Genomic DNA, 25713 nt, shown 5'->3' with positions numbered 1-25713 from the left:
GTGGAAATTAGAATTTATCACAGTCACTCTATTTTCCATTGGAGAAGCATCTGTATTACTGTACTAGATATAATGTCAAGAACAACTGAAAGCTTCTTAACAGCCAGGCAGATGTTCTGTTTTCTGTTCATTCTCACTAAGAATGGCTCCGCCAATATTTGGAACAAAGACAAATTCCAAGGAAAGGATAATGCAGAATAATTTATTAAGCATTTGACTTTCAGTAAAGTTCTTCAGCCATTGCCCAAACTTCTGTCGAATTTGTTAATGTTAATAAGCCAAAACTAAAATCCAAATGAAGTTGCTATTGCAGTTTCATACTTTAAAAGAAAATCAGCACATTTTGGATCCGAAGGCATTGTTAGCTTTCCCTTCTGCCACACTATCCATTTCATTATCTTTTTCAGTTTTGTTCCTGGATCTCTTAATTTGTTTCCTGGATCATGTAAAGCATGGAAATATTTTCCATAGTTTTCCCTTTTTAGATTACTGTGTTTCATAGGGTACTCACAGTTCCTGGCCGTGGATATGGCACTCGTCCTTGGTAGGGAACCCACTGGTAGTTTGGGCCATCTCGGTGGGCGTAGGGACCAAGAAATACCCTCCTCACGTCAGTCATGCTGTACATGCACACTGCTGAGCCCTTGAAGATGTTACTAAAGATGAGGAGAGAAGAAATCAGATCAGGTTCTTTAAATTATCAGTTAGTTTAATTGAGTGGAAGAGCTATGGGAATAGCAGCTTGCTGCTTTCTAATTTATTGCATGTGCTGGTTATCAAAACTCTGACATGCTCTCCGAGCAATCCTAACTCACCTCCTGAGACAGTTCAGCATAAGTGATATGATCTCTCAGACATTTTACTAAGCAGATGGCTGCTATTCCTCTATTTAAAACATATTGTCCCCTGAAGGCCAAAGCCCCAATCTGAGTAAATTTCAACAGGGCTGTCTCTGGAGGACTATTCAGTTCTTTCCTACACTTTGCTTTTTTCTATTTTTTTTAGCGGTCTCTTCCGCCATTTGGGCAGCACACACACAGACTTCAGTGTTGTTTCTTACCTTGAGATTCCTTACAGAAGACAGTAAGGACTTGTAAATCTCCCTCTTCTATGCCTGGTTATCAATAGAAACATTCTTTCTGTTTAGAAACTAAAGCTTTTGTCCTTCACAGATAAATGTGGCAATGCATCCAGTACTGCAAATATTCCTCAGGCCAAAGCTACAAGTATAATTTTGTTCTTAGTGAAAGAACAATGAAATCAAAACATTCAAGTCACAGTTATATGTGATTCAACAGCAGAGCTTTTGAAAGGTCATTAAACTTTCCAGATTTCAGGAATTTTTTTTTTTACTAACATCTCCTTTAGTAGTCAGTTTCTCACACTGCAGATTTTCTATTCTACCTTGTCCCAAAACAAGCATATTTATGCTTGTGTTATTTTTCCAGGTCTATACAGAAAGGGCTACAAGTTCTTATCCCCACTATAAAAAGCCAATTCAAAGGGACGAACAGCCTGAGAAACAGATAGTCTTTGTGATTACTATCTTCATAGCGATGATGTACATTGCTCATAAGAAGAGAAACCTAATTCATTACTTCTTACTGATACTGACTTCTCAGTTCAAAGGTTAAGAAAATTTTGTGTTTCTTAAAAACATTTGTAACAGACACCTCTTTAAAAAAAGCAGCCACCCAAGTTTCCATGCAAGTAAAACGATACTTTCTATACCTGGAAGTTGTAAACACTCCATAGACTATTGGATTTTTAGGGTCTTTTGAGTTCATTAGGAACACATCCTCTGTAACAATAACAAAAGACAGAAAACTAAGTTAAATACATGTGGATAATACCTAAAAACATTTCAGTATTCAAAGCCATTTCTGCCACTTACGTAGTTCATCAAAGTGTGTGTCAATGCCACTGGGTCCTGGCACAGAACAAATCAGACGTGCTTTGAGGAAAGTTGTCCATTTGTTAACAAGGCTCCTGTGTCCACCAAAGTCATTCTAATAACAAAAGTATTTAGCATGAATATCTAGTAACAATCATTGTTTGAAGTATCAACAGAGTACAGAGAAAATACAGTAAATAAACCACAAGATACTACTTAGAGAAAACAAAGAATTTGCTTTCCACATATGAAAGCATTATGTTGTCAAGGACACCAAGTTGTTTTTATTTTACATTGTATTGCAACATATTTCATAGTAGCATATCATTTAAAAAAACAAAACCAAAAAACTCCAAACCTCTTTATATACTATAATACATCTGTAACACTGCAGAATGACTGACAGGCATAATGTTTTTCTCCAGAGCTCCCAAACTGCCATGTCCTCGTAAAGCTGAAGGGGTGTATTATTCTTGACTGGGTAGCAACAAAGTAGAAATGAAAGTTCCAAGCGAACATAGATAAAAATGCCAGAACAGTGGGATCCATTGTATAGCTGCAAAATTTATGAATAAAGTACACAAACCCTCCATATTTATGGGGTAATTTGTTTTCAGACAACTGCCTCTGGATTTGAGGAGATAAACCCAAATTGTTCTTATGGATTAACAAGAAAATTTACTCTAAACATCATAGTTGCCAAAGCGACAACATTTATTAACATAATTTCATTTGGAGGAATCTTTTTAGAAGTCTGTCAGAAAAATATTTTGACACTTGTCAGTGTGGATGTATGATTCAGTCTGCAGACATTAAGGGTCTTCTAAATGGTTGCCCATTTTTACAGCTAAGCTTAAACAACTGGTTTGTTAAATCTTTCTCTGCCTCTGCTTTAAAGACTTTCACTAATGTGGGAATGGAAAGGCATTAACATTCCTTTAAAAAGTAAATTCTTCAAATTCTTTTCACCTACCTGGAAGTATCACATTTCCTGTAAAAGATTCGCTCTTTTGCAGACACATTCTGAACTTCAGAAGATGCCTGTGACTTTTTAAACAAAATATTGTAGCTTGTGAAGCTTCCCTCAACAGAGAAGAACTGAATAGTACACACTGGGTATGGTATCCCCTAACTATTTTTCTCTTAGGATGATCTCTGCTTTAGTACAATGACAGTGTTAATACTGAATAGCTTACAGACAAGAAAATGCAGTTTCTAAAACCACACACAAAGAGTCTTGCAGGTGTATTCAACCTCACATGAAGAAGTCATCATTTTACCTTGCAGATCTGCCCTATTCTGGCATGAGTGGCTTTTCCAGTGTGCTCTCCATCAATCGCATTTTCACGGAAGAAGAAATAGATTTTGTCATCTTCTGGATTGTCACTCTCTGGTATCAGGTGAGCACCAACAAATCTAGGATCTGAGAAAACAATGCCAGTGTGCATGTTATTGATGGATTGAATTGCCTTAATTGAATCACTTCTCTTCCTTATATAAATGAATTGTGATTTTGTTTCCCCAACATCAATCTTTTCACCAAATGGCAAATATAACTGTTAAGTACATCATCATCCACTAGAAAGTGACAGGTATTTACATTTCTCTTTAGTACATAGAGGTGTTTGCTACAGATATTTCATGAACGGATCTTAACTTCATTATTGGAGCAATTAAATATTCATAAAATCTTTTTGCAAGTGGCTGTATACATAACAGCATGGCATCCTAATCCATGTATTTATTGCTGATATTTTTCTTCTTCCTTTGGATATTTTCACTTTGGTCAATAAACTTTCTGTATTTGTCACACATAAAATGAGAAAATTATTGAGACAAATGTAATATTCCTAACTTTAGCAATAATGAAGAATATATAAAAACACTATTTTACTTTAAAAAAAAAATTAATGCATTACTGTACAGAAAAAAAAAAAGTTAAAAATACAGTTTCTATTGATATTGTCTAATTTCATGCTATCATACCCCAAACCCCAATATTTTTCTCATTTTCAGGAGAGAAATGCATTTGTGAATTTCTATTCAAATTGTTGAGATACTTGTCATTTTTTTCAAAAGCCTTTTCTTTTTCATAGAAAGCTTTTCTTCACGGTAGAGTGACAATATTATATGACAATAAAGAAGTTACATCAAAAAAAGAAAATACATTAAATGCAGACATATTCATTAGAGAAAAAAATGGTGGAAAGAAGTTTTGAGAGCAAATGTAATAGAATTCGTAACAGAACATTCAAACCAGTGGTGAATCTGGCTTATCTCTGTATTTTACAGAAATACTTCAGTTGGTATCTTTCACTATATTTGGAAAAAGAAGGCATATCCAACAGATTTACCAATCTGTTTCAGAACCATTTTACATCCTGCTGGGATAATTAACTGAGAACTATATTTAACCACTCAGAGTCCTGTTCCTATGTGAAATTATAAGCTATTTTAGTGCCATGCATTAACATCTTTTCAGTGTATTTTTACTGCTATATTGTCATGGAAATAATGAAATATACTTTGGTTTGCCAATTTGCACTAGCTGCCCAGTGAAACCCCCTGCCTCATTAAGGATGGCAGTGTTTTAAAGTAACATATTATGATGTATTTATATATAAGCATGCACATGTTTAGATGCTTCTATGATGAGTTCATATTGCATAATTTTTTGTATGTATGTGTACATATATTCTCATGTAATCTGTGTGCATAGATAGATATAGATATATAAATATCTGTATATATATAGACACATCTACTCTGTGTGTGAGTGTAGTTAGATCTATATACACACAGTACATGTGAATGACCTTACTGGCTTAGACCAAGGTTTACTTAGATGAATATACAGACTCCAACACTGTCCAGAACTAAGTATCTGGAACAAAAAAAAAAAAAAAAAAAAGATAAGTCTAAATAACACTGTCCCAGAATAATCACCCTTCCTCCAACTATTTTTAGTGTAGCTGATTCCCTTAGCTTGGTTACTTTTTATGTGGTTAGTAACTCCCCACTGTTTGGGTTTTTTTCATCCAGTTCTCTCTCTAGATTTTTCTTGAACCCATGCAAATTTCTAGCATTCATAGTGTCCTTTTGGAATTTGTTCCACATGTAGACAATCTAGGAAATTAAAACTTACTTCTGATTTTCTATTTTGAACATTGATCTTACTAACTTCATTTGGTGCCTCTTAATTCCTCTATTAGAAATACCCACAGTGTTCTAGATGTGGATGAACTGTGCCCTTAAACAAGAGCTATAGCAATGCTCTTTGTCGAACTCTGTTCTTTTTCAATTGGTCCCTAACATTTAATATGGATTTGTCAGTTCCTAAGTAGTAATCTTAAATTTTCATGGTACTTTATATGCCACGACTGCAGAACCTCACTCTTCAGTGGTGATGCTCAATCCACAGCCCACTGTTTTATATGAGAAGATAGGCACGTTTTCCTCATGGTTTATCACTACATCATTCATCAAGAATAATTTAATTTGTCATTTGATTGCTTAGCTACCCAGTTGCATAAGATCCTTTTGTAATTCTTCACAGTATTCCTTTGTCTCACTATGCTGAATAATTTAGTATCGTGTGAAAAATTTTCTCATCCTGCCGCTCAGCCTCTTTTTCAGGTTATTTATGAACACGTTAAACAACACAGGCCACAGAACAGATCTCTGTGGAACTGTGTCTATTATCTATTGTCTGTAAAAATAAATCTTTTTAAACATTGAAAAGCATCAAAAATCTGTAAGCAACTTAAGCTCTCCACCCCAAACTCCAGTAATTTAAGCTACTAAATTTGTTCCTTTCTTTCTAGCATGCATTTAATACCCTTCAAGTTACACTAACATGAAGCCCAAGATAAAGAATAGCTAGACTATGAGGTACCATAATAAATATATATTATTTTATTTATGATCTACAATTGTGAATGCAACTTGTATCACAAGAAACACAAGGCTATATCTTGAAAATTTCTACATCATAGCCTGTGGAAGGATACATCAGACTAAGAGGATATCCATTAGTAGACACTGTTCTGGGCTACTGGAACTGTAGAATGTGTTGTCTGCATACAGTTTTTCCAATCTTAAAGTCTTAATGGAAAGGGTAAAAACAATCATTCAACCAAAACCTACATACATTCTCAAATGGTTGAATGATTTGTTTCTAGCACAATGGGTTTTGTAAACCACAAGATGCCACATTCTAAAATAAATCACTATATTATCAGGCATCAAAAATATAACTTTACATTGGCCTGTGAAGATACTGAAAAGAGTCTCATTTGAGTCAACAATATTGTTAATATAGTATGGGTTATATAAGCTTGTCATTTAGCATGTTATTATTCTTTTCCTTCCCTCTCAACAATTTTAGAAGTGAACACAGAAACAGTAAACGAGTCTAGTATTCAAGCAGGATTGATACAAGAATGACAAAGAAATAGTTTAAGAAATCCAAAATATGGTTTTCAAATAATTCTACTGAAGTGGTAGCAGAGAGGAGGGGGGGTGAGGAAGGCAAATGCAACTAATGTCATAACTAGAGTGCATGTGAATATGCTCTGTATACTGTTCTTAGCAGTGCTCATCTGGGGTGAATTCAGATTTTCAACTAGTGATTAATAATTGTAACTACATCCCTGAAAATAACATGGTCACAGAACCTCATATTAGAATACTTTCATTGTACACCATGATTTTTTTGAGTAACACTGGTATTTCTTACTGAGTGAACCTCAGGCTGTTTCATTATCTGGTTAAATCAATATGTTTTAGTCAATAAAAGAGTGGTTCTTCAGGTTATAAGGCCTTCACTCTTGTTACCTTCTGGAATTTGTTTTTTTCCCCCTCCTCTTCTATATAACAGATCCATGTCTATGCAATGAAGCAAATAAAGGAACAACAGCCTGCATGTGTTCTTTTGCATATAGAAAGATTCATTTATGTTCAGAATTAAAATTATCACAAAAGTAACATCGTGAAGGTATGTGTGGAAAGAGGGAGAGAAATGAGGTTGATAATTTTGTGCATTATGAAGCTAAGAAGTGGGTGGTGTGAACTAGTGATCTGTAGTGTGTTCTTTATTGTTTCATTAGCAGAGGAACTGTTTGACTTGCCTGAGGCTTGATGCACACTTGCATTTAACTCCAGGGCTTCAGACCATGCTTACAACTATCTGTTTAGGGTCATGATGAATCAATCAGCCAGATGGCCGGCAGTCACGCAACATAGATCTCTCCATGGACTATGTAGCACTTTTTTATTGCTTTTCTTTGAGTAAGGGAAGGGAGATGTTGTCCACAGAAGAGGGACTTCTCCTTGACTCTCCTAATTGCTTACCCATGCAGCAGAAGAAAGAAAGTCATCCATGAATGTGTATATTCAAGTATTGAGACTGCCCTGCCTTACTCTGCAAAATTAAACAGGTTCAGTATCAAGGGGTCCCCATGGGAAGTTCAAAATAATTCAGTCAGAGCTGACCTATTTCATACATTCAACACAGCCATAAAAGAAGTGCCAGAATGAACTTCAGGCAAGTTTTACTGAATGAAAAGTGGGACTTTGATCAAAATCCACGGGTGACAATTGTAAAAGTCAGTGCACACTGCAGCTATTTTGGATAGATGGATGACTTCAAATTCCTGTCTATGAATTACTAGGTATTCTGTGATCCTAAAATTGTCTGCAGTCCATGAAGCGCTCAGAAAAGCTGTTAGAACAGTTCAATACTGTCTTGTTTAAAAGCAGTCTCCCATTGGCTAAAAGTCCAGAAAACATGTTTTGGGAAAATGAAATTAAGAAATAATTTGACAGCAATATTTTTAAATGATTCATTGCTTCAAAAAAACACAAGCAGACAACGTGGACGAGTGCTTTAAAAAACAGCATACATCAAACAAACATGACTGAAACATGTATAAGCATGATCAAAGAGAAATAAAGCCACAGCATAAACATGATCAAAATAATATTACAGCTAAAAACACTTCTCTGATCTTGTAGCCAATGTGAACAAGCTAAAAATAAAAACTTGGATTTTTATTTAAAACAATCAGCCTCAAGAAGTAAATTATTAAAGCACACACCTTTTTCAGTCTCCTTTTTCCAGTTGTCTTGGCTGTGGGGGTATTTCTCAGATCCCACACGACACCTTTGTAGCACCACTTTTTGTGTGCCCTCCTGCAATTACCAGCTCTGCAGACATTTCACTGGCAGCAGCCCATTAAACTGTCCTTCATGAGAAATCTGGCTCTTTATGAAAACGACACCTTGGTCCAGCTGCCTCTATGATTTATAAGCCATTGTTTGCTTAGTTAAGTAATGGAAACATATTTTGCTTGTCTCAGCACTTCAGGTTGAGAAAAAGCTAAGGAAAATTGATCTGCATTTGTTCTCTTGCAAATGTTACTCCTTAGCAGCAACAACCACACAAATACACACCCACCCCAACAGCAAGAAACAATAAAAGTCAGAAATTGGATTTCTAACTGAATTGTATTAGCATTTTAATGAAGATCTATAAACTTGAAGGCAAAGAAATTACCTTCAGCTGTCAAGATTGAGTAAGCTGAGGGAACAGAAGCTGGGGTCATCTCTTCATCACTTGACAGAAGCTAAAGGGCAGTTCTCTCAGGAAATGACTTGTAAAGAGTTTGAACTGGATGCCCCTATTATTGTATATTTACGGTCAAAATTACTAATTTATCAGTTCACAGCAAGAAAATTCTAGGAAACTAGGGAAATTTTACGCTCAGTAAAACTTCAATTGCTAAAATTTAATGAAAAGTACTGGAGGGTGACTGGGGCCCTGAGGAGAAGAACAAGACTAGGGAAGCTGAAATTAAAAATTTAACAACAACAAAAATAGACAGCTACTTGGGACTTCATAACTATGTACGGTGCCTGTCCACTGAGACCCAGTACAGAGAGCCAAGTACTGTCCTCAAAAAATCTGAACTTGCAATCACAGTGTGCTCTACTACCCACAGAGAGGAGGATTTGCAACACCAGTCACAAATGGGCACAACAGAGCTCTCTGCCACAGGCACGCTCAGCAAGGTCATTAGAGGACAAAGCTTTTAATATATGGTGATGAGAGAGCTAACTTGAGTTGTGGTTTTACACACTCAAATGTAATTTACAAAACACCAAAGCTTTTAGTGGTGTTCTTCCAAAAGTACCTTCATTTTAATTCTTCAGCTTTAACATCCCTCTTGTTGCTGATGATGCAGGCAAACACAGAGAAGCTCCCATTGATTTGCTGCTTACAGTGAAGCTCCTCAGCAACATGGATGGCATTAGACCACATCCTCAAGGTGGAAATACTCTTGGCACAAGGGATAACCTGAGGGTCTTATGGAGCTATTACAAGGGGTTTGTGGCAACTTGCTTTCAGATGCTGACATGGAGAGTAGTACCAGGGACAGACCACAGAGCAGAGGCGTCTTTTAAGGACAGTTTTCAAAGCCCTGGGTAGGGAGAGGTAGATGTGTGGCATACAGGCCATGCATGATTGAGATGTTAGCAGTTATCCCAGGGTAAGAAGCCCTGTGGGCACTCATTCGTGTTGCAATGGAAATTCTCATCAGAAAGAGTTTTAAAGACTAGTCATATTTATCAAGAGGTTTGTCTTTGACTCAAGACAGACTGATGCTGAGAAATTATGATTTTAAAATAGTGTGTTAGCTATGACATCTAGTTTATCCTTTTTAAGAAATCATATCCCTTTTTTTCTTAATTTTTCAAAGACTAGTAAAAGCAATTTTGATGACATAGTCAGATTATAATATGGGTTATTAAATTTAAGGCTTAGCTAAGGTTTCTTGTAATTTCAATTGCATACATATTCTTCATCATTTTTCTGACTGAAAACTAATTTCAGAATTAAGAAACCCCTCTCTAGAGTTTGGCCGTTCTGTTTCAGTGGTGACTTGTGGGATTTTATTTTGTGACATAAAAAGGCTGAAGATTCTCAAGGATGAAAGGTACTAAAAATAATATTAACATATCACTCTTCCATCATTTTAATACCTAGATGAAAAGCAACATAACAAGCAAAAAGACACTTATGAAAAAAATGCACAATGATTTTACACATTATAAATTCCTCCACATGTCAGTGCTAGTCTTACATACAGAGCAATAGGAATAGTTGTTGTGGCTTTGCAGTGCTTTAACCTTGAGTGTCATCTGTGGAACATTCTCACTGTGATAGATGTGAAATCTGAGTTAAGTGCAGGCTGTTGGTTTTTTTTAAAGGAATTACAGTTGAGGCAAAAGCAAAGAAGGGCAAGTGTAGGTTGGACTGTTAATAACGTGTAATAATTACAATTATTCATATAACAAACAATAATGGGAGCACAACTTTAATTTGAAGTACTTCTAAAATGGTGTAAGCAAGCCTCTGAGTACTGACCAAGGCTGAAATCTCCAGGCAGTGCCAGTATGCAGAGATGTCTCTCCTCTTCTACCTTAGAGGCATATTCAGAGCATTTCTTGCAAGTAACATTTTAGCACATGCAGGAAGGAGAAGGAAGAAAATGTTGATCTCTGATGCAATTATCAGTTTTTGAAGCCTTTGTTCGGAAGAAACAACAATAGTTTTGATTCCCTGCAATGACTAATTATATGGTGAAGAAAAATGAATTAAAAAGTTCAGTAAAATTATAGCTTAATTCTCAACGTAAATTAGATTTCTCACAAAACAATGCTTATGATCTACTCACCCTATTTAATTTAAAAGAGGTGATTATTATCTCTTTACAGAATAACAACCAAAATTAACACCTCTTTTCCATTACTAATTATGTCTTAAGGTGTTGTATATCTATCAACACTATTAATTTTAAGACTGATTTACTTGGTCCTCAGAGAGAATAATTGGGCAACAGAAAAAACTAGTGTCCTTCACAGAACAGAAAGGAAAGCTTGCAGCATATTGTCTCCATTTTAGGAATACTATCTCAGTTTTCTGTATTTCTCTGCAGAGAAACCTAATGTGAGTTCCAACTAAGAGTTTGTTTCTTCCTTTCTCTGTCGTTTATCTGAAGTTTTTGACACTGATGCTTGGAAATAAAAATAACAGAAAGCCTGTACCTTAACTGTATAACCTATATCTTCAGAGCTCTGGATGAGTGACAAAAACAAAATATCACAGTCTTTATGTTCAAATGTGAAGTATTAGGGGAGGAAGTGGAGCACAGAAGCACTCAAGATGAAAGATATTTCTGATCTGGGATGTTACACACTTTTTGCAATCAAAACTATGTTATGGGCCTGTCTTTCGTAAGCTCTGAAGATTCACAGGTGGAGTAGAAGTCCCTAGAGGTGCCCAAGCAGTTTATGGTAGACGACCAAAAACTCAAGACACTAAACTTATTCGTCTCTGCTAATGTGATTTTCTCAGGCCTTCCAGAATGCTGAGAGATGTGTGGTTATGTCTGGATGGAATATTCTTCTTCTTTACAACTTGGAAATTAGAGAGTACAAGAAACTGCTCAGAAAGAAGAGAGAACACGCTGCAGCAATACTATCAACCAAACTCCTGACATGTTACAGGAGACAAATCTTTGGCTCGGTGTGAGGAATAACGAGATTAACAAAGCAAACACATTTCACTGAAGAGGAAGTGGGACAGCCCTCAACAGTATGATTGGCAAAATCATTAAACTCCAAACTGAACAACTGTGTCTTTACAAGGTTTTCTCCAGCCTCCATATATCTCCCAAGACAAACTCTTAATATTTCTTTGTCAGAAATCTCTGTACAACTGTCTCCAGCATGAACCTTTGTCCACAGACATATTACTTTTTTTTTTTGTGCCTACACTGTGAACAAATATAGCCTTTGTGTCAAAAAATAGTCTGTTTTCAAAATAGGAAGAAAAATTTCAAATTTTGTACTCCCAGGTTCAATCTGAAGCAAACAGAAGGGGTTGTGTAGCTGTAAAAACAATCTCCTCCCCAATGTCATGTCAAAAACAAGGACAGAAATCTGCCACAATCTCAATTCTTGGTGAGGGATGTTCATTTATCAGGAAGTGATCATCAGCCTGAGATAGTTTCCAAGTTGTGATCCAGCAGACAATACTCTTGTAGCAATTTCCTAACCCATCTAATATCCTGTAATTTAATTTCTTTGTTGAGTCCTTTAGATTTGGCCACAAAAGTGAGGTCATTTTGTCAAACTATGAAAAAGGTTTTGTTGTTATAATTAACTTTTACAGCTAGTGTAAAGCAACTTGACACAAAATCCATCAAAGTAAGATTAATGAGGAATGGCAGCCAAAAAAAGGGTTGGGTGAATGACTGGTTTTAACTGATATGTCAGTGTAGCCCAGCAACCTAAAATACAGTAACGCATCTGTAAGCAAAGCAAAATCCCTCAGCACAGTGTGAAGTATTCAGTATGATAACATCAGTTATGAAAACTTCTTTGGGTAGTAATGTGAGCACAGTATCTGATTCCAACTTAATTTAGCTTCAGTCAACATAAGGTATTAACAGGATTTGCACCCAACTGAAATAATGGACTAGTTCATTTGTGATAAGGAAAAACTTCCATAAGGAAAAAACTTCCTTCCTGCTCAGAAAGGTTGTGGAGTTTCCTTCTCCTGAGATATCCAAAAGCCGCCTGGCCGACTTTGTTCAACTTGCTCTAGGTGGACCTGCTTTAGCAGGGGTGTTGGACTAGATGATCTCCAGAGGTCCTTTCCAACTCCCACCATTCCATGATTATGTGATTCTATGATGTGAAACTTAGTTTTTCTTATTCAAAACAAAACAAACAAACAAAGTGTTTGATAGCACAGGTGTGATGAAAACCAAGGAGCTGCTTGAGATAGAAACGTCTTGCAACATTACCTTTTACGCTGCTCTATTTGAAAAGTTGTTCTCAAATTCTGTTTAATTGATATGTTCTTTTATTCTGTACAAGTAAACAGACTGATAGGATTTCAGAAATATTTGATATGATTATTGGACTTTTAAAAATGAAAAATCTTCTGGGAGTAACATTGTATCAGATTCAATATTTTTAGCAGTTTTAATTTTATTTTTTAAAAAAAAGCAGTGAGGGAGGAATTTGCAGCACACATGCTCCAAAATAAACAGCAGGGAGAGGAATTAGAATTAAGTTTAGGAGAATAATTTTAAAAGCAATAAAAGAATGAAATACACTAAAAAATATAAGTCCTGTTATAAATAGGAAACTGGAACTATTGTTTAAGGAATGGTTTCTACGGACATGTCTAAAAAAAAAAAAAGCTGAAATTATGTCAAATATGGAGCAGAACTGAGTATAATAATGACAACCCATTTGCACAATCTTGTGAAAAAAAAAATGATTACTCACTTATCCATGTAAAGTATCTCATAGGAAGGTTTTACACCTTTCCCTCTCATGGAGATTTTTATGCCTTTAGTTAAGTTCCTTTAGAGAAACTGAAGAATAAGAAACAGAGACTGAAGGGGTAGCTAAGTGAAGGGAGTTGTGCTCTGTGACTGTGTCAGATTTTACACTGTGTCAAATGTTATCAAAGAGCCCAGGATATGTGATTAATCTCACTGACATCAGTGGAACAGTTTTTACTATTTATAAGGGTATTGAATTTTGCTCAAACAAAAGTCAGAGAATCAATAAACACCAATCTTTAGATATATGGCCATATTCACAGCCAATGTATCATCACTGAATGCTTTTAACTATTTCATAAGAGCTGGGAAGTGAATGGAATGAATATGTAAACCAGTCTTTGAAATAACTTTTTTTTCTGTTTTTATGAATGATCATCTGTTAAAAAAGCTCTGTCCCTGAAAGGTTATCTTGTTTCTTCTTATACCACTCATCTAATAAAATCTTCCTACAAATCTTGCTGCGCTTACCTGAACAGAAAACTTAATGAACCTACCAAGAGGAAAGAAAATTGATATGTATAAATGTATGTTAAAAATACTCTTTTCCATAATCCAGGAATCTAACAAAAATACAAGCAAGCCTATCACTTTAAAAGATAAATTAAAAAGGGAACTCTTTTTTTTTTTCATTTGTCTTCATTTGCTTAGTATGCTTGTAATTTTCCCTGATAACATTATGAGACAACTCCCCTTCCTAACATGTGAAACATTCAGCCTATAGCCACCAGTGATACGGATCTGAGAACAGAGGGAAAAAGAGCTAACGAACGAATATCAGCTGGCAACTCTCATTTGCTGGGTTACTCTCAACAGTCTCCAAAAAGATGCAGAAACTTTCAGACAGCACTGCTGCTTTTGAGACTGAAATTGAGGTTCTTAAAAGCAATTGTTATCACATTTCAATAAAATAGTCACTTATCTGTACACTCTCACATCATCTGAGGCATTCGCTGCTTCTGAGTATCAACTACTAGCTGGTGAATACCGGTATACTTTGACATACCTTAAATGTTATCGTGAACTTTACTATATCTTTTTTACTGTATGGTATGTAACAGCACCTACCTATATGTTTAGAAAATTGGATCTATCAGCCAGCTATTCAGTAATGATAGATAGATACAGGTCCACAGAATCCAGTGAACTAGCAAGGGGTGAGTTACTTTAGATACCACTTTGAAACCTAAAAGCTAGGCACTGTAGCCTGACATAAGTAATATAGGCAGCTCTAAAGATCACGGGAAGAAGAAGTACCACTTTGGCAATGCACTAAAATGAGAATTTCAGGATCAGCTGCACTGTCAAAACTATAAGGCATCAAATGAGGAAGCATTCACTAAGCTTTCTTTTGTATGTGTGTGTGATCTGTCCATCATATCTGATAACTAGAATTCTGTGAATAAGGTATTTGGGGCTTCTTCTTTTTTTTTTTTTTCTTTGTTATTAGTCAAAGATACTACCTTTAAAAGTGAAAAATAAGTATCCATTTGTCTCTCTCATTTGTTCTTTTCTCTTCCTGTTCTCTCTTCCTTACACCACAGTCATGAATAGGGTTCTACAGGATAAATTATGCTGATGGGGACATCTGTTTCACCCTTTAGTTTTGCAGGTATTTCCTGGTAGAACCTGGGGAGGAACCAAGTGACTCAGGCAGGACTCAAAGAGCATGCCAGAAACACTGGGTTTGCAAAAGTAAATGAAGAAAAATCACTAAAAGATTTACTATCAATTTAAACCCTGAAAAGGATGAAAACTGATCTGATGGGAAATCGCGTGCCATATTAAATATACTGTTTTGTAACTAGGTGTTTTCTCTGTTGAAAGGCTACAGAATTATTGAGCTGTCCTACAGTTACAGCACAAATAGAGCTTGAAGATGTAAGATGTGATACACCATAGTGTTTTAGAAATAATGAAACTATAAAATCTGCAAAGAATTGACAAACGTGAATTTAACTATAACAGATGCTGTATCTACATTTCTTCATCTTGATTTTCTTGATTTCTCTTTGCTTACCTAATCACAAAGTATTCTATCAGGCCCAGTCCTTCTCTAGTAAAGTCAACAGCCATAACTGTGCTAAATACAGAAGTCAGAATATGTTGAGAATAGAGCTTAATATTAGCTTCACAGTTCTTTGCTAGTCTGACTTTTGAATTGTGCTCTTGAACTACCTGATGTGTTATCAATGTTACAAATACATTGATGTTTCCACTTTTCTGTGAAAATAGTTTTTTAATACAAGACAGTATTTAGCAATCTAGCACCAGCCATCAGTTTGATATCAGCCGTGACATTATTTAATTTTCAGAATCACAGAGGTTAAAGCTCACTGAACTATAAACAGTTGGAAACATGGAGTGTAATCCCAAGGCACAGCTCTGCACAAGATGTAATTTAAATCATATTGCATGCTAAGCTGAAAAGGCAGTGCAGGTCCCAGAGGGCATGAATAAATCTGCAGTCACTGATTTGCCACACACATTTGTGTTGGGATTCTGTAGCTGTGCAAATGTGATGTCTTCCTTTAGTGCAGCAGACCTGTCATCTACTGAGATTTGTAATTAAATAACCCAAAGAACAAAAGCAATTACTTGGCCTTACAAACTGGATTTTACATGATTTCATGAACAAAGAGAAGAGGAAGTTATGGAGACAGAGAGAAAGGGAGGCTTGGAGTTTGCAACTTAATTCAGCTGTGTCTAGTGCTAGCTGAGATTTTAATGTATAGACCAGGTATTCAAATATCTGGCTTACTTTGAACTAATAAGTCTGTCATTGCAAACTCCACTCTGAAGTGGAGGTTTCTCCAGCTAAGGAGCCAATTAAGTTTCCAGCTGGCTCCGTGCCACATCAGGTGCTGGTTTTGAGCAATCACTTGTGTTAATTGCAAGCAACACTGGATGCCTTTTGGGAGAAGCAGTTCACGGTTCCAGGAATGTTAGTGTAAAGGGGGTAAGGTTCAGCCCCATTACCAAGAACAAATCACAAAGTTTGTACGGGTTACAGACTAGCACTTGTAATTTCATCAAATGGGGGAAGAGGAAGAAACAGACTATGGGGCTGTATCCTCACATCATTAACTCTGCTGGGTGTACTGGGCATCTCAGTTACTTGATGGGGTGCTGGCCACATGAGGTGGAAGCCTTTATATTTTCAGCCAAGCAGCTCTGTTCTCCCTTTCCCCTGGTTCTGTCAGGTGTTCTAATCCAGGCCAACAGGGCCAAGACGTTGGCTCAGAAGAAGACTATCAACTGCCCATGAACATGGTCTCGTCCACATTTGTTGGCATTTTCCTTCCTTCTGTTTGTCATACTGGGGCAATAGTAATTAAAAATATGCATTGTGGTTGTTTCATGTAAAGGAAATACTATAGGGGCATAAATAAGAGTGCCATAAATGGATGTTGAAGGGCTGATTTATATAAAATACAAGCATTAAAGACATAAAGAATACTAATGAAATGAGCTGAGCACTGCAGTGAGTAGAAATCAGTAAAACCTCCTTGGCTGTATTTGGGATATTCTCATTTTTGTATCCACTAAGATCTGACCTTTGCTAATTTTTAGTATCTGGCTTTTGTCTCAGTACCTGAATAACAAGTTTTAGCTGGTCTATCTATTTGCAGGGGTTGACTTCTAGTATGTTTGCCCATGAGTCTTGGCAGTAGCAATTAAAAGAAACTATTTAAAAGAAACTTGCCCAAATGTTGGAGGTGATGAATGGGAAGCTTGGATTGAATCACTAGAGATAAAGGGAGGTAGTGTGTGGAAGGGAGGAACTGGTACAGACCTCAAAGTCTGCAGGTGCTTAGGAACAGCGTGGAGGCTCAGGAAGTGTCTCTAATACACTTTAGAGGCTCAGTCCCTGGTGTGCCACATGGCTGTACAAAGAAAACGTCTTAAAACAAAGCCATCTTATTTCTCCCTTTAACACAGACTAAAACATTGCCAAACACTTTAGTGTCTGAAGCTGTGAATTTCATTAAATTCAATGCAACTTGCTCAGCACTCTCTATTTCTGTGTGGCTAAAACCTCTAATTCTCCCCCCACTGCCCCGCAGCCGGCGTGCTCTAGTCACATCACACTTAACCTTTGCCTTGGCTTCTCAAAAAAGAATTTGTTTCACTCTATTCATGGCTTCAACAGTTTGGCAAACTGCACTCGAGTGCAGTGCTGGGCCTTTATATTGAACACACTAATCTGATTGTTTTTCCACTCTACAAACTTTGGGTCAACAATCAAGCTGCTGCCAGAAACTAATTAATTTGCAAACAGTCCCCATTTTCACAGGGGGAGAGCTTTTGAAACCTATGTCAGCAGAGCTGGTCACACCATGGTGACATGCATTGTCATGGCATCCACTTTTCTGGGTAATTCTCTGCACTAATTTTTCACCACACACATGAACTCAAATTACCCAGTCAACAGTAAATCTCTATTGAATGCCCACCAAACTCTGAACGTGGTGGCCTGAGAAGAGGAAATTGGTATTGACAGGGTCAACACTCATTAAATTGATGGCTAGACCATAAAAGAAAAAAAAAAACCAACAGAAGAACATAAAAATAAAGATTCAGATGCATGCCATATCCCAGTGAAGGGGGCTGTAACAGGCCCGTTCCAGCTTTGTTTAAATCAATTAGTATTCTTCTGCGTGATTCCTTACAAGCAGATTTCTGCTTAACTTTTCTTGAAAAACTGGTTTGAAAAACCAGTTTTTTCTTGAAAAACTTTAGTGAGCAGGAAAGGAAGCATAATTTGGTAGTTAAAAGTCCCTGTTTTCCAAGCTTCAGAGCTGTGATGAGCCCTTATAGAGACCTCAGAGATCACGGGAAGCCCACTTGAATTTCCAAGGCCTATAACACATAGGCTTTCTCTTTGGCATTCTGCCACCTAATTTGAACTTTGCTTAAGCTGATTTGGATCTTTGTTAAAACAGTAAATACAAAGAAATTCATGTTGTATAATTTAAAGTGGGACCTACAGCAAAAAGCAAAGCAAAATGCAGTCTTAGAACGTGAACACTACACCAGTCTTGGACAAATTAACTGTTTTTCACTATTGAAATTCATCTTCAGGACAAGAGGAGAAGCTTCCTATGAACTGATGCATGTGAGTGATATGCTTGCATTTATGCATATATGTATACATAGATATATTCCTTTTAATCAGAGATTAACTGAAAGTAGTACACAAAGCTTTCTAGTAGAGATTATCACCACAGATAACACTGCTTGAGTGATATGCTCTTTGTCACCTTCCTTACATGAAGAGAGCAGCACTTTAAAAAGCTGTCCATTGCAGCTTTACAGGTTATATGATGAAATAAATACGTAAAAATAGATAATACCTTTTTTTTTTTTTTTAAAGCTTTCTAGAGAACATAGAATATCACTGGGACTAGTGCTAATCAGACATTTGCTGGTGTTTATTATTCAACATGAGAAGAGTACAGAGCTGGAGATATGCAGGAGCAAGAGTGTGATTCCTTGATTGTACTCATGCAGAAAGATTTTTACACATCTTCTGCTGCTGGAGGTGAAGATAAGACTCAGATTTATTCATCTAAAGTTATGCTTTTAAAAACTTATAACTCACCTGGGTCATCAAATCTGATTCTGAACACTCAAGTGAGATTACCCAGTTTACCCTGTACAGCCAAGTGCACTCATTTAACCACATCTGGCATCTAGTGAGAGCTTGTTCTGGGTCATTTGTCCAATTTCCAACCCATGAAAATCAGCACAGGTGATGGGAAGGGCTACACTCTCAGAGCTCACTGCAGCATGAACCTCACCAGCATTTGCTGGGTTGTTGACCTGTTACTGTATTCACCACTTACATAACCCCCCTAAAATTTAGCAATTCTAAGGCACATCCAACAGATCATTTCAGTGTACATGAGTGTGAGTAGATCCCCAAGCTGGCAAACACTTCCAAGTCTGTTTAGAGAAGGATTATGCACTGATCTGTTTGGGACAGGGGTCATACCCCACAGTGCCTGTTTTGAGAGATATGAAATTCTTTCCTGAAAAATGTACTACATGCAACAGACAAACTTCTCTTGTCTTCAGTGGAAACACTGCACAAAACACTTTGAGCTCCCCCATTATTTTTGATCTTGCATGCTCTATAAAGAGAACCACAGTATGAATAGCAGCAAAACATGGCTTCTGATCTACACTCCCAGCTATTATATTTTGGTGTGGATAATAAGGCTGACCAAGCTAAAAACCCACAAATAAGCCCACACTAAACCATGTAATATACAAAAACCCCAAGCCAGGTGTTGCTGGACTAATTTGTATCCTAACTTTCCCATGCATATTGTGGCTATAGCTCAGACCAATGTTTACTGATGCAAGTCTTTCTGCCCCAGGTAATATTGTCTAGAGTGTCAGGAAGTCTTCAAAATGTGCTATCAAACCAGGGGAATGTCCTCTTCTGCTTCATCCCTACTACTTGCTTTTTCCACTCCAGCCTCAAAACCTATACTTTGTCTACTTTTACCAATTTTTCATACCTAAACACAATAAAATCTCATCCACAGCACTGCAACTTAATGAAAAAAATTACCTAAAATTACTTGTTCCCAGATTGGGGCAGGGGTGGGGTGGGATGGAGGTGGGTGGTCTGGTGGTGGAGAATGAGAAAGAGAAGGTATGTTTCCTAAAATAATTTAATGTAGGCCATTTGATGAGAGATCACAATATTTCTGGCTTTCTTTTCCACCATCTACATGATCTTCCTCACATCCAGAGGAACTGTAAATCACATTCTCTAATTCCTACTTGGTCTTTGATTTCTGAATCAAATTATTCTCTTACTTTGTATACAGAAAGAGGGAGTAGTCATCATACAGGATGAGTCAACTGTTCAATACATGAGTATCTTGTGATCAGGTACTCAGCTGCACCCATGGTTTCCTAAGTTGTAACCATTTCAGGTTAGTGATCGTAGAAGTGTCAAGTAATAACATTAAGAAAGAAGTGTTTATTTTGTGATTTCAGAAATCCTACATTTCTTCCAGGAGAATAAGCACTGGTTGTAATAAAAATGTATGTAGAAAAAAACTTGTTTGATTTCAACAAGAAAAACAATTTAAAATTCATATTCACTCTCTCAGATTTGGATCTACAGACTTAAAAGGAGAAAAAAACCCTGTAAACTGAGTTTGCATGCCGTGCTGTTCACATTATTATGCCATCATCACCATAGTTTCCGAGTGCTTCCTAGCACTGTGTTAGGTGATATTAGCATCACACATGGAGTTTATCACTATGAAATTATTTTTTATTATTCTTAGCAATGAAGATAATGGGAATGGGGGTGGGAGGGCATGCTGAGTGGGAAATGAGACTGGCATATATGGACATGTTTTGCTCCTGCAAGGGCTAGAGCTGTTCATGCCTGTATAAGCAGCTGTGGGAAACTGCAGGACTTGGTCCATGCTACAGCCTGCATGAGAGGAAATCTCAGCTGACTAATAATAAGTTTGAACTAATTTGGTTCAAACACAGAAATGCATATTTTAAATTCAGTAGGTCCTTCTGAAGAAAAAAACACACCAAAAGAACAACAACAAAATACACACACACACACACACAATTCCCCTCACTCTTTTCACTGGTAAAGTTGTTTAAGTATGTCCGTGAAAACTTATGGGCATGCAGACCTGAAGAGGTTTGGCATGCTCGCTGCAGTCCCTTGTGATGTCAGGCAAAAGTACTGTATGACACACATAAAATGTGACTTAAGTTCTTCTTAACACAAACTAGGCTGCCTCACTGACTTCTTCTATTGGGCAGTTTTTTCTAATTTCATCCCCATGACAGTTTAAGACTTCTAATTCAAAGACTAAATATATATATATATTACGTGTATGCATATATTCTCATAAGTTCATACTCTTTTTGGGGGGAGGTTGTTTGGGTTTTTTTAATGTCCTTTATTTAAATAAAGTTATTGCTAGAGATTTAATGTATTTATACCATCCACCACCTCCTTTCTCCAAGAACATTTCAGATGTACTTTATGAAATAACCCCCAGGTACCAGGATGTGGTCCTGTCTATGCTGGCAAGTCAGACATTTTCCACATCTGTTTACCTTTGGCGGCACGTACACATCTTGACACGTTTAATACACTATATTAGATAGGTAGAACTATAAACTATCTGCAGTCTTGTCTTTCTCTTGCCATACATTCCTCTACTGTGTAATACATACACACTCAAACTTTTGTGTGTACATTGACAATGCTGGGACATCCTACAAACTTTCATAAGCAGAAACAACACAAAGTTCTGTATGAATGCCAGAAGGGTATCAAGTCCATGTTTACTGCCTTGAAGCCTGTGAAATTTAAGGGGGCATTTTCTTTTTTATTGAACAGTCACTCAGCTTCTATAATTCTCAACTGTTTATGTAACCGTAAAGTAAAGATTACTGAGGACAATAACCCCAGGGGACTAAGCACAGCTACTACCCCACTTTAAAAATTAAGCCATGGAACGTATGTTAAAATAATATCAGGGAGATGGTTTAAACACATAAAAAGCGAGGAAATTCCAAGCCAAGGCTGAAAATCCAGACTGACAGTCTCTCTTAACCCCAGGTCTAGTAAATGGGGTGAGCCAGGCCAGTATTCCCTCATTTTTCTGGGGTGCAAACCAGACTCATAATACTATCTTAATGCAGCTTTTGTGATTTCATTTCCTTTCAAATCTTCTGCAGCCCAACTCTGTTTTGCTTTGAAAATAAAAGTTTATGGTTATTCATTTTAAAAAATGTTAACAATTTAAGGCCAGATCCCCTGTGCTCAAGTCAGGGAAGATGAGAATGGCTCCAAGCTTTCCTTCCACTCCCTTAATCTTCAGCTTGAAAACTGCCTTCAGTGCATTGCTTTTGCTTTGCTTAGCATTTGCTTTGGTACACTGCACTGCCGTTTCTGCCTTCTTGCCTCCAGCCATGCCCTCAGCCCTTTCACGGAGGCTGCCATGGGTTGGTGTACAGCAAACACTGCATGTAGTTCACCAGGGATCCCTGGGACCAGCCTAAACTGCTCCGACCTTCTCAGGCCTCCTACTCATCTTTTTTTATTACTGAAGCAATTCATAGAAGCAGGATCTGATCTACACTTTCTTGAAATAACACTAGTTTTTGATGGCTCTGAACTATAAAAGACAATGCACTTTTAAAAGAAAATATGGGGTTTGCCTATAGTCAAGTCTCTGTAAAATGTATGTGTAACATGAAAGCCCTTGATCCTTATAGCAAACCTGAACAGGAGATGTTTTTTCTTTTTCAAGATTTTTTTTTTGAGAGTTCAAAACTATTCTTGACCGTTACTGGGACCAACTAAGACTGTCAAAACTTTTTTTGCAGAGAAACTCCATGCACTTACCAGAGGAACCAATAACATCCAGGGTAAGTACACACAAGGCTTCTAACAAAGTACATGATTCAGTCCAAGGTACTAAACTGCAGCTTTTTGTATCCAAGATGACTTCCCAGAGCACCAACTTATTTTATTGTGTTTTTGCAAGTGCCTCCATGTCACATCTGGCCAACACCTAATTAATAATTAAATGTACACTGCTGCAGTGACTGATGTATGGTTCTCTACCTTCTAGACAAACACCCTGACTACATGGTTATAGAATCAGTCTCCCTTGCTTTATTTGGCTTGGTGATTGTTTAATTATTTATACAAAATGAAATGGCTTTTGACATTGAGTGAGTATTTAATATCTTTTAAAAAGTCTTTAAAAGCTGTTGGTCAGGACCTTCCCTTGGGCTGGGAACAGTTCAAAGTCCTCTTCCCAGTAACATTTAACTTCTTATAGAAGGTGAAGCTTTTCTAAAAAGTGGCTGTGTGATCTTTGTAGGAACTCTGTGTTCATACTTGAATGCAAAAAAAACTTAATAGCTCTGTGCAAGGTTGCCTTACTTTTAGGCCAGTTCAGGATGATATTTAAATTCTGAGAAAATTTTGGGAGCTCTTCATGCGCAACTGTCTCCTCCACTCCATTTTTGGTACCAAACAGCTGTGCTTTCTGCACCCTGTCATCTCTGAACTTAGCCTTAGTATGGAGAAAGCAGCTTTAAGTTCCTGCTCTGAGTGAAGTAAATATTATCAAGGACTTAAAACAGGATGTCTCACTGCCTAGCTGTTAAAGTCCATGGGGATGAGAATTTTGCTTTGTAACAGTTTGATTAGAACTGCTCCTCTTGTCCAGCTTTCAGTATATGGCCATTAGACTAGTGGTTTTTAACCTGAGGCTAAGCACACTACAGAAAGCAACTAGAAAAGTAAACCCACCACAACACAGCAATCCATTTTTTTTTCTAAAAAATGTATAAAGGTTTGAAAACTCAAGGTTCAAAATTAGTTTATACAGATCTTCAAGAAAGCAGAGTACAGCTCATCCTTCAATGAGAGCTTGTCTATTAAAAGTATATCCACTCTAAATACGTGCAAACACAAAGCTTCTTTTATAATTATATTTAAAAAAAGACAAATGACAAAAGAAAAAAAAATAAAGAACTGGCAAGCCTGCAGAGTTTCAACCCCTAACAATTATAATTTTTGGATTTCCCTGTTAGATGCTGAAATTAGGAGTACTGTGTGGAAAGGCTGTCAGGATCTTATCACTAGGAAATCAACAGTAAAGTTTTAGTGCCTTTAATAGGAATGTTTTAGTGAAGATTTTAAGCCAACCTTTCCATATTAGGAAGGTAAACTTCTTAAGTTGCAATGAAGGGGTTGATTTCAAAAATATATTTAAGGATAGTTCTTTATTGAAGTATAGACAGTCCTGAGAATCATTGCTGAAGGCCTGTTTGATTCTTACTTTTTTTTTTTTTTTTTAAACTACCTTGAAACTTTCCATACAGGAATACAGTGTAAGAACTACACTTGGAGATGAAATTCATTCCACCCTGTGCTACCCCAAATACTGTCTGTCTACTTTTATGCTCATTTTGGAAAATGCTTAAATTTTTGAGAGCTTGAGGTTCACCAGCTCTTCCTGTGCAATTGTCCTCTCCTCCTCATCTTCAGTACAAAGCAGTTCTGGTTTCTGCACCCTGTCAGATGTAACCTTAGTGCTAATTTGGGAAAACCAGTTCTCACATTTAGTGCTGAAAGACTGATAACCGAATCCACAAAGGAATGACATATTTTCAGCGATGAAGTACAGGGGCTGTGGACAATGGCTGTGCTTTCCCACTGCATAAATCCTCCTGACTCAGTTGTCATTGTGCAAATCTAATGCACAAAAGCAGATTTTGCTTGCATGATTGGACTTTCAGTCATCTTGACTATCATAATAGGAAGTGGGTGTTGTGTTATCTTTAATATATTATTACTCTACCAGCTACCAAGATAGATGGATATGTCTGTAACCCTTGCACTTCACCGTCTCCTGAAGTTCAAAAACTTGTCTATTACTATAATAAAATAATCCAATGAACAATATTTCTGGGTCACTGGTCAAAGAAAGACTGTGGAACTGAAATGTGATCGACCCAAACATGTTCTCACAGTAGTCCACGTGATTATGGCAAAACCAAGTTTAACAGGACAAAATTCAGATTGAAACAACTTGTCATATTAGAATACAGATTCATAAGATTAATTATATACACAATTCTCTGATACTTATATCCAATGCATTTGTCATATATAGAGTTGCTTATCCAACCTTCAGTAACACTTCGTGGTTTTAATTATGAGTCAGGGATTGCTTTTTGTTATGGATTGTATATACAGCTAATATGTTAACTAGTATGATATGAGAAGTTCCTGACTGTAGCTAATAAGAAACTGTGCTATTAAAACATAGTCTGCTCTTACACATTAACATTTTTGTGAGCAGTTTGCACTAAATTGCAAAACCACATAAGAAAATCCAGACCTCAACACAGACATAAATAACGTGGCTAGAAGTGAAAATATATAAGAACAACATACTTTGTGAATTCAGAAACAGGAGTGCAGATGCAAGCAGCATGAGTAAAAGCGTCTAGTTAACTCTTAAAAAATTAGAATATAAATTAACTCATGGTAGCTACAGTTAGCATTACTGGATCACTTAAATCAAATATCAGGTTTTTAAGATGATGAATTCTCATTTCCAAAAGGCTCATATCCTTGCATAGCTAAAGTGAAGTGTAATTCCATTTAAGCTATTGGAACTTTGACTTCAGCAGAACTTGGACAGAGCACCTCTGAGCACATTTTAAGTATTTTGATACATGAAGTCAAAACCAGATTTTCTCTGAAATGATATCTTTCTCCCCAGACTCATAGCTACATGCCTTATTAGTAATAGCTGTAAAACAATGTAAACTACTGTGTGTTGTTAAACTATTGAATACTTTGAA

At 36.8% G+C, this 25713-nt stretch overlaps 1 protein-coding gene across 1 annotated transcript in view; it reads right to left on the bottom strand.

Moving 5' to 3' along the window:
- Nucleotides 1-25713, bottom strand: part of SEMA3A (sema domain, immunoglobulin domain (Ig), short basic domain, secreted, (semaphorin) 3A) — a 99029-nt gene that overhangs the window by 32493 nt on the left and 40823 nt on the right. The window contains exons 4-7 of the mRNA XM_008935756.1: nucleotides 3175-3317; nucleotides 1895-2009; nucleotides 1732-1801; nucleotides 512-656 (exon numbers count right to left, since the gene is read on the bottom strand). Coding sequence (XP_008934004.1) covers nucleotides 512-656; nucleotides 1732-1801; nucleotides 1895-2009; nucleotides 3175-3317 — 473 coding nt within the window. The remainder of the gene's footprint in view (nucleotides 1-511; nucleotides 657-1731; nucleotides 1802-1894; nucleotides 2010-3174; nucleotides 3318-25713) is intronic.

Source organism: Merops nubicus, unplaced genomic scaffold, assembly GCF_000691845.1.
Source record: "Merops nubicus isolate BGI_N331 unplaced genomic scaffold, ASM69184v1 scaffold13862, whole genome shotgun sequence".
Taxonomy (NCBI): Eukaryota; Metazoa; Chordata; class Aves; order Coraciiformes; family Meropidae; genus Merops; species Merops nubicus.
The sequence above is the reverse complement of the archived record's forward strand: the minus strand, read 5'-3'. Positions and strand labels throughout refer to the sequence as shown.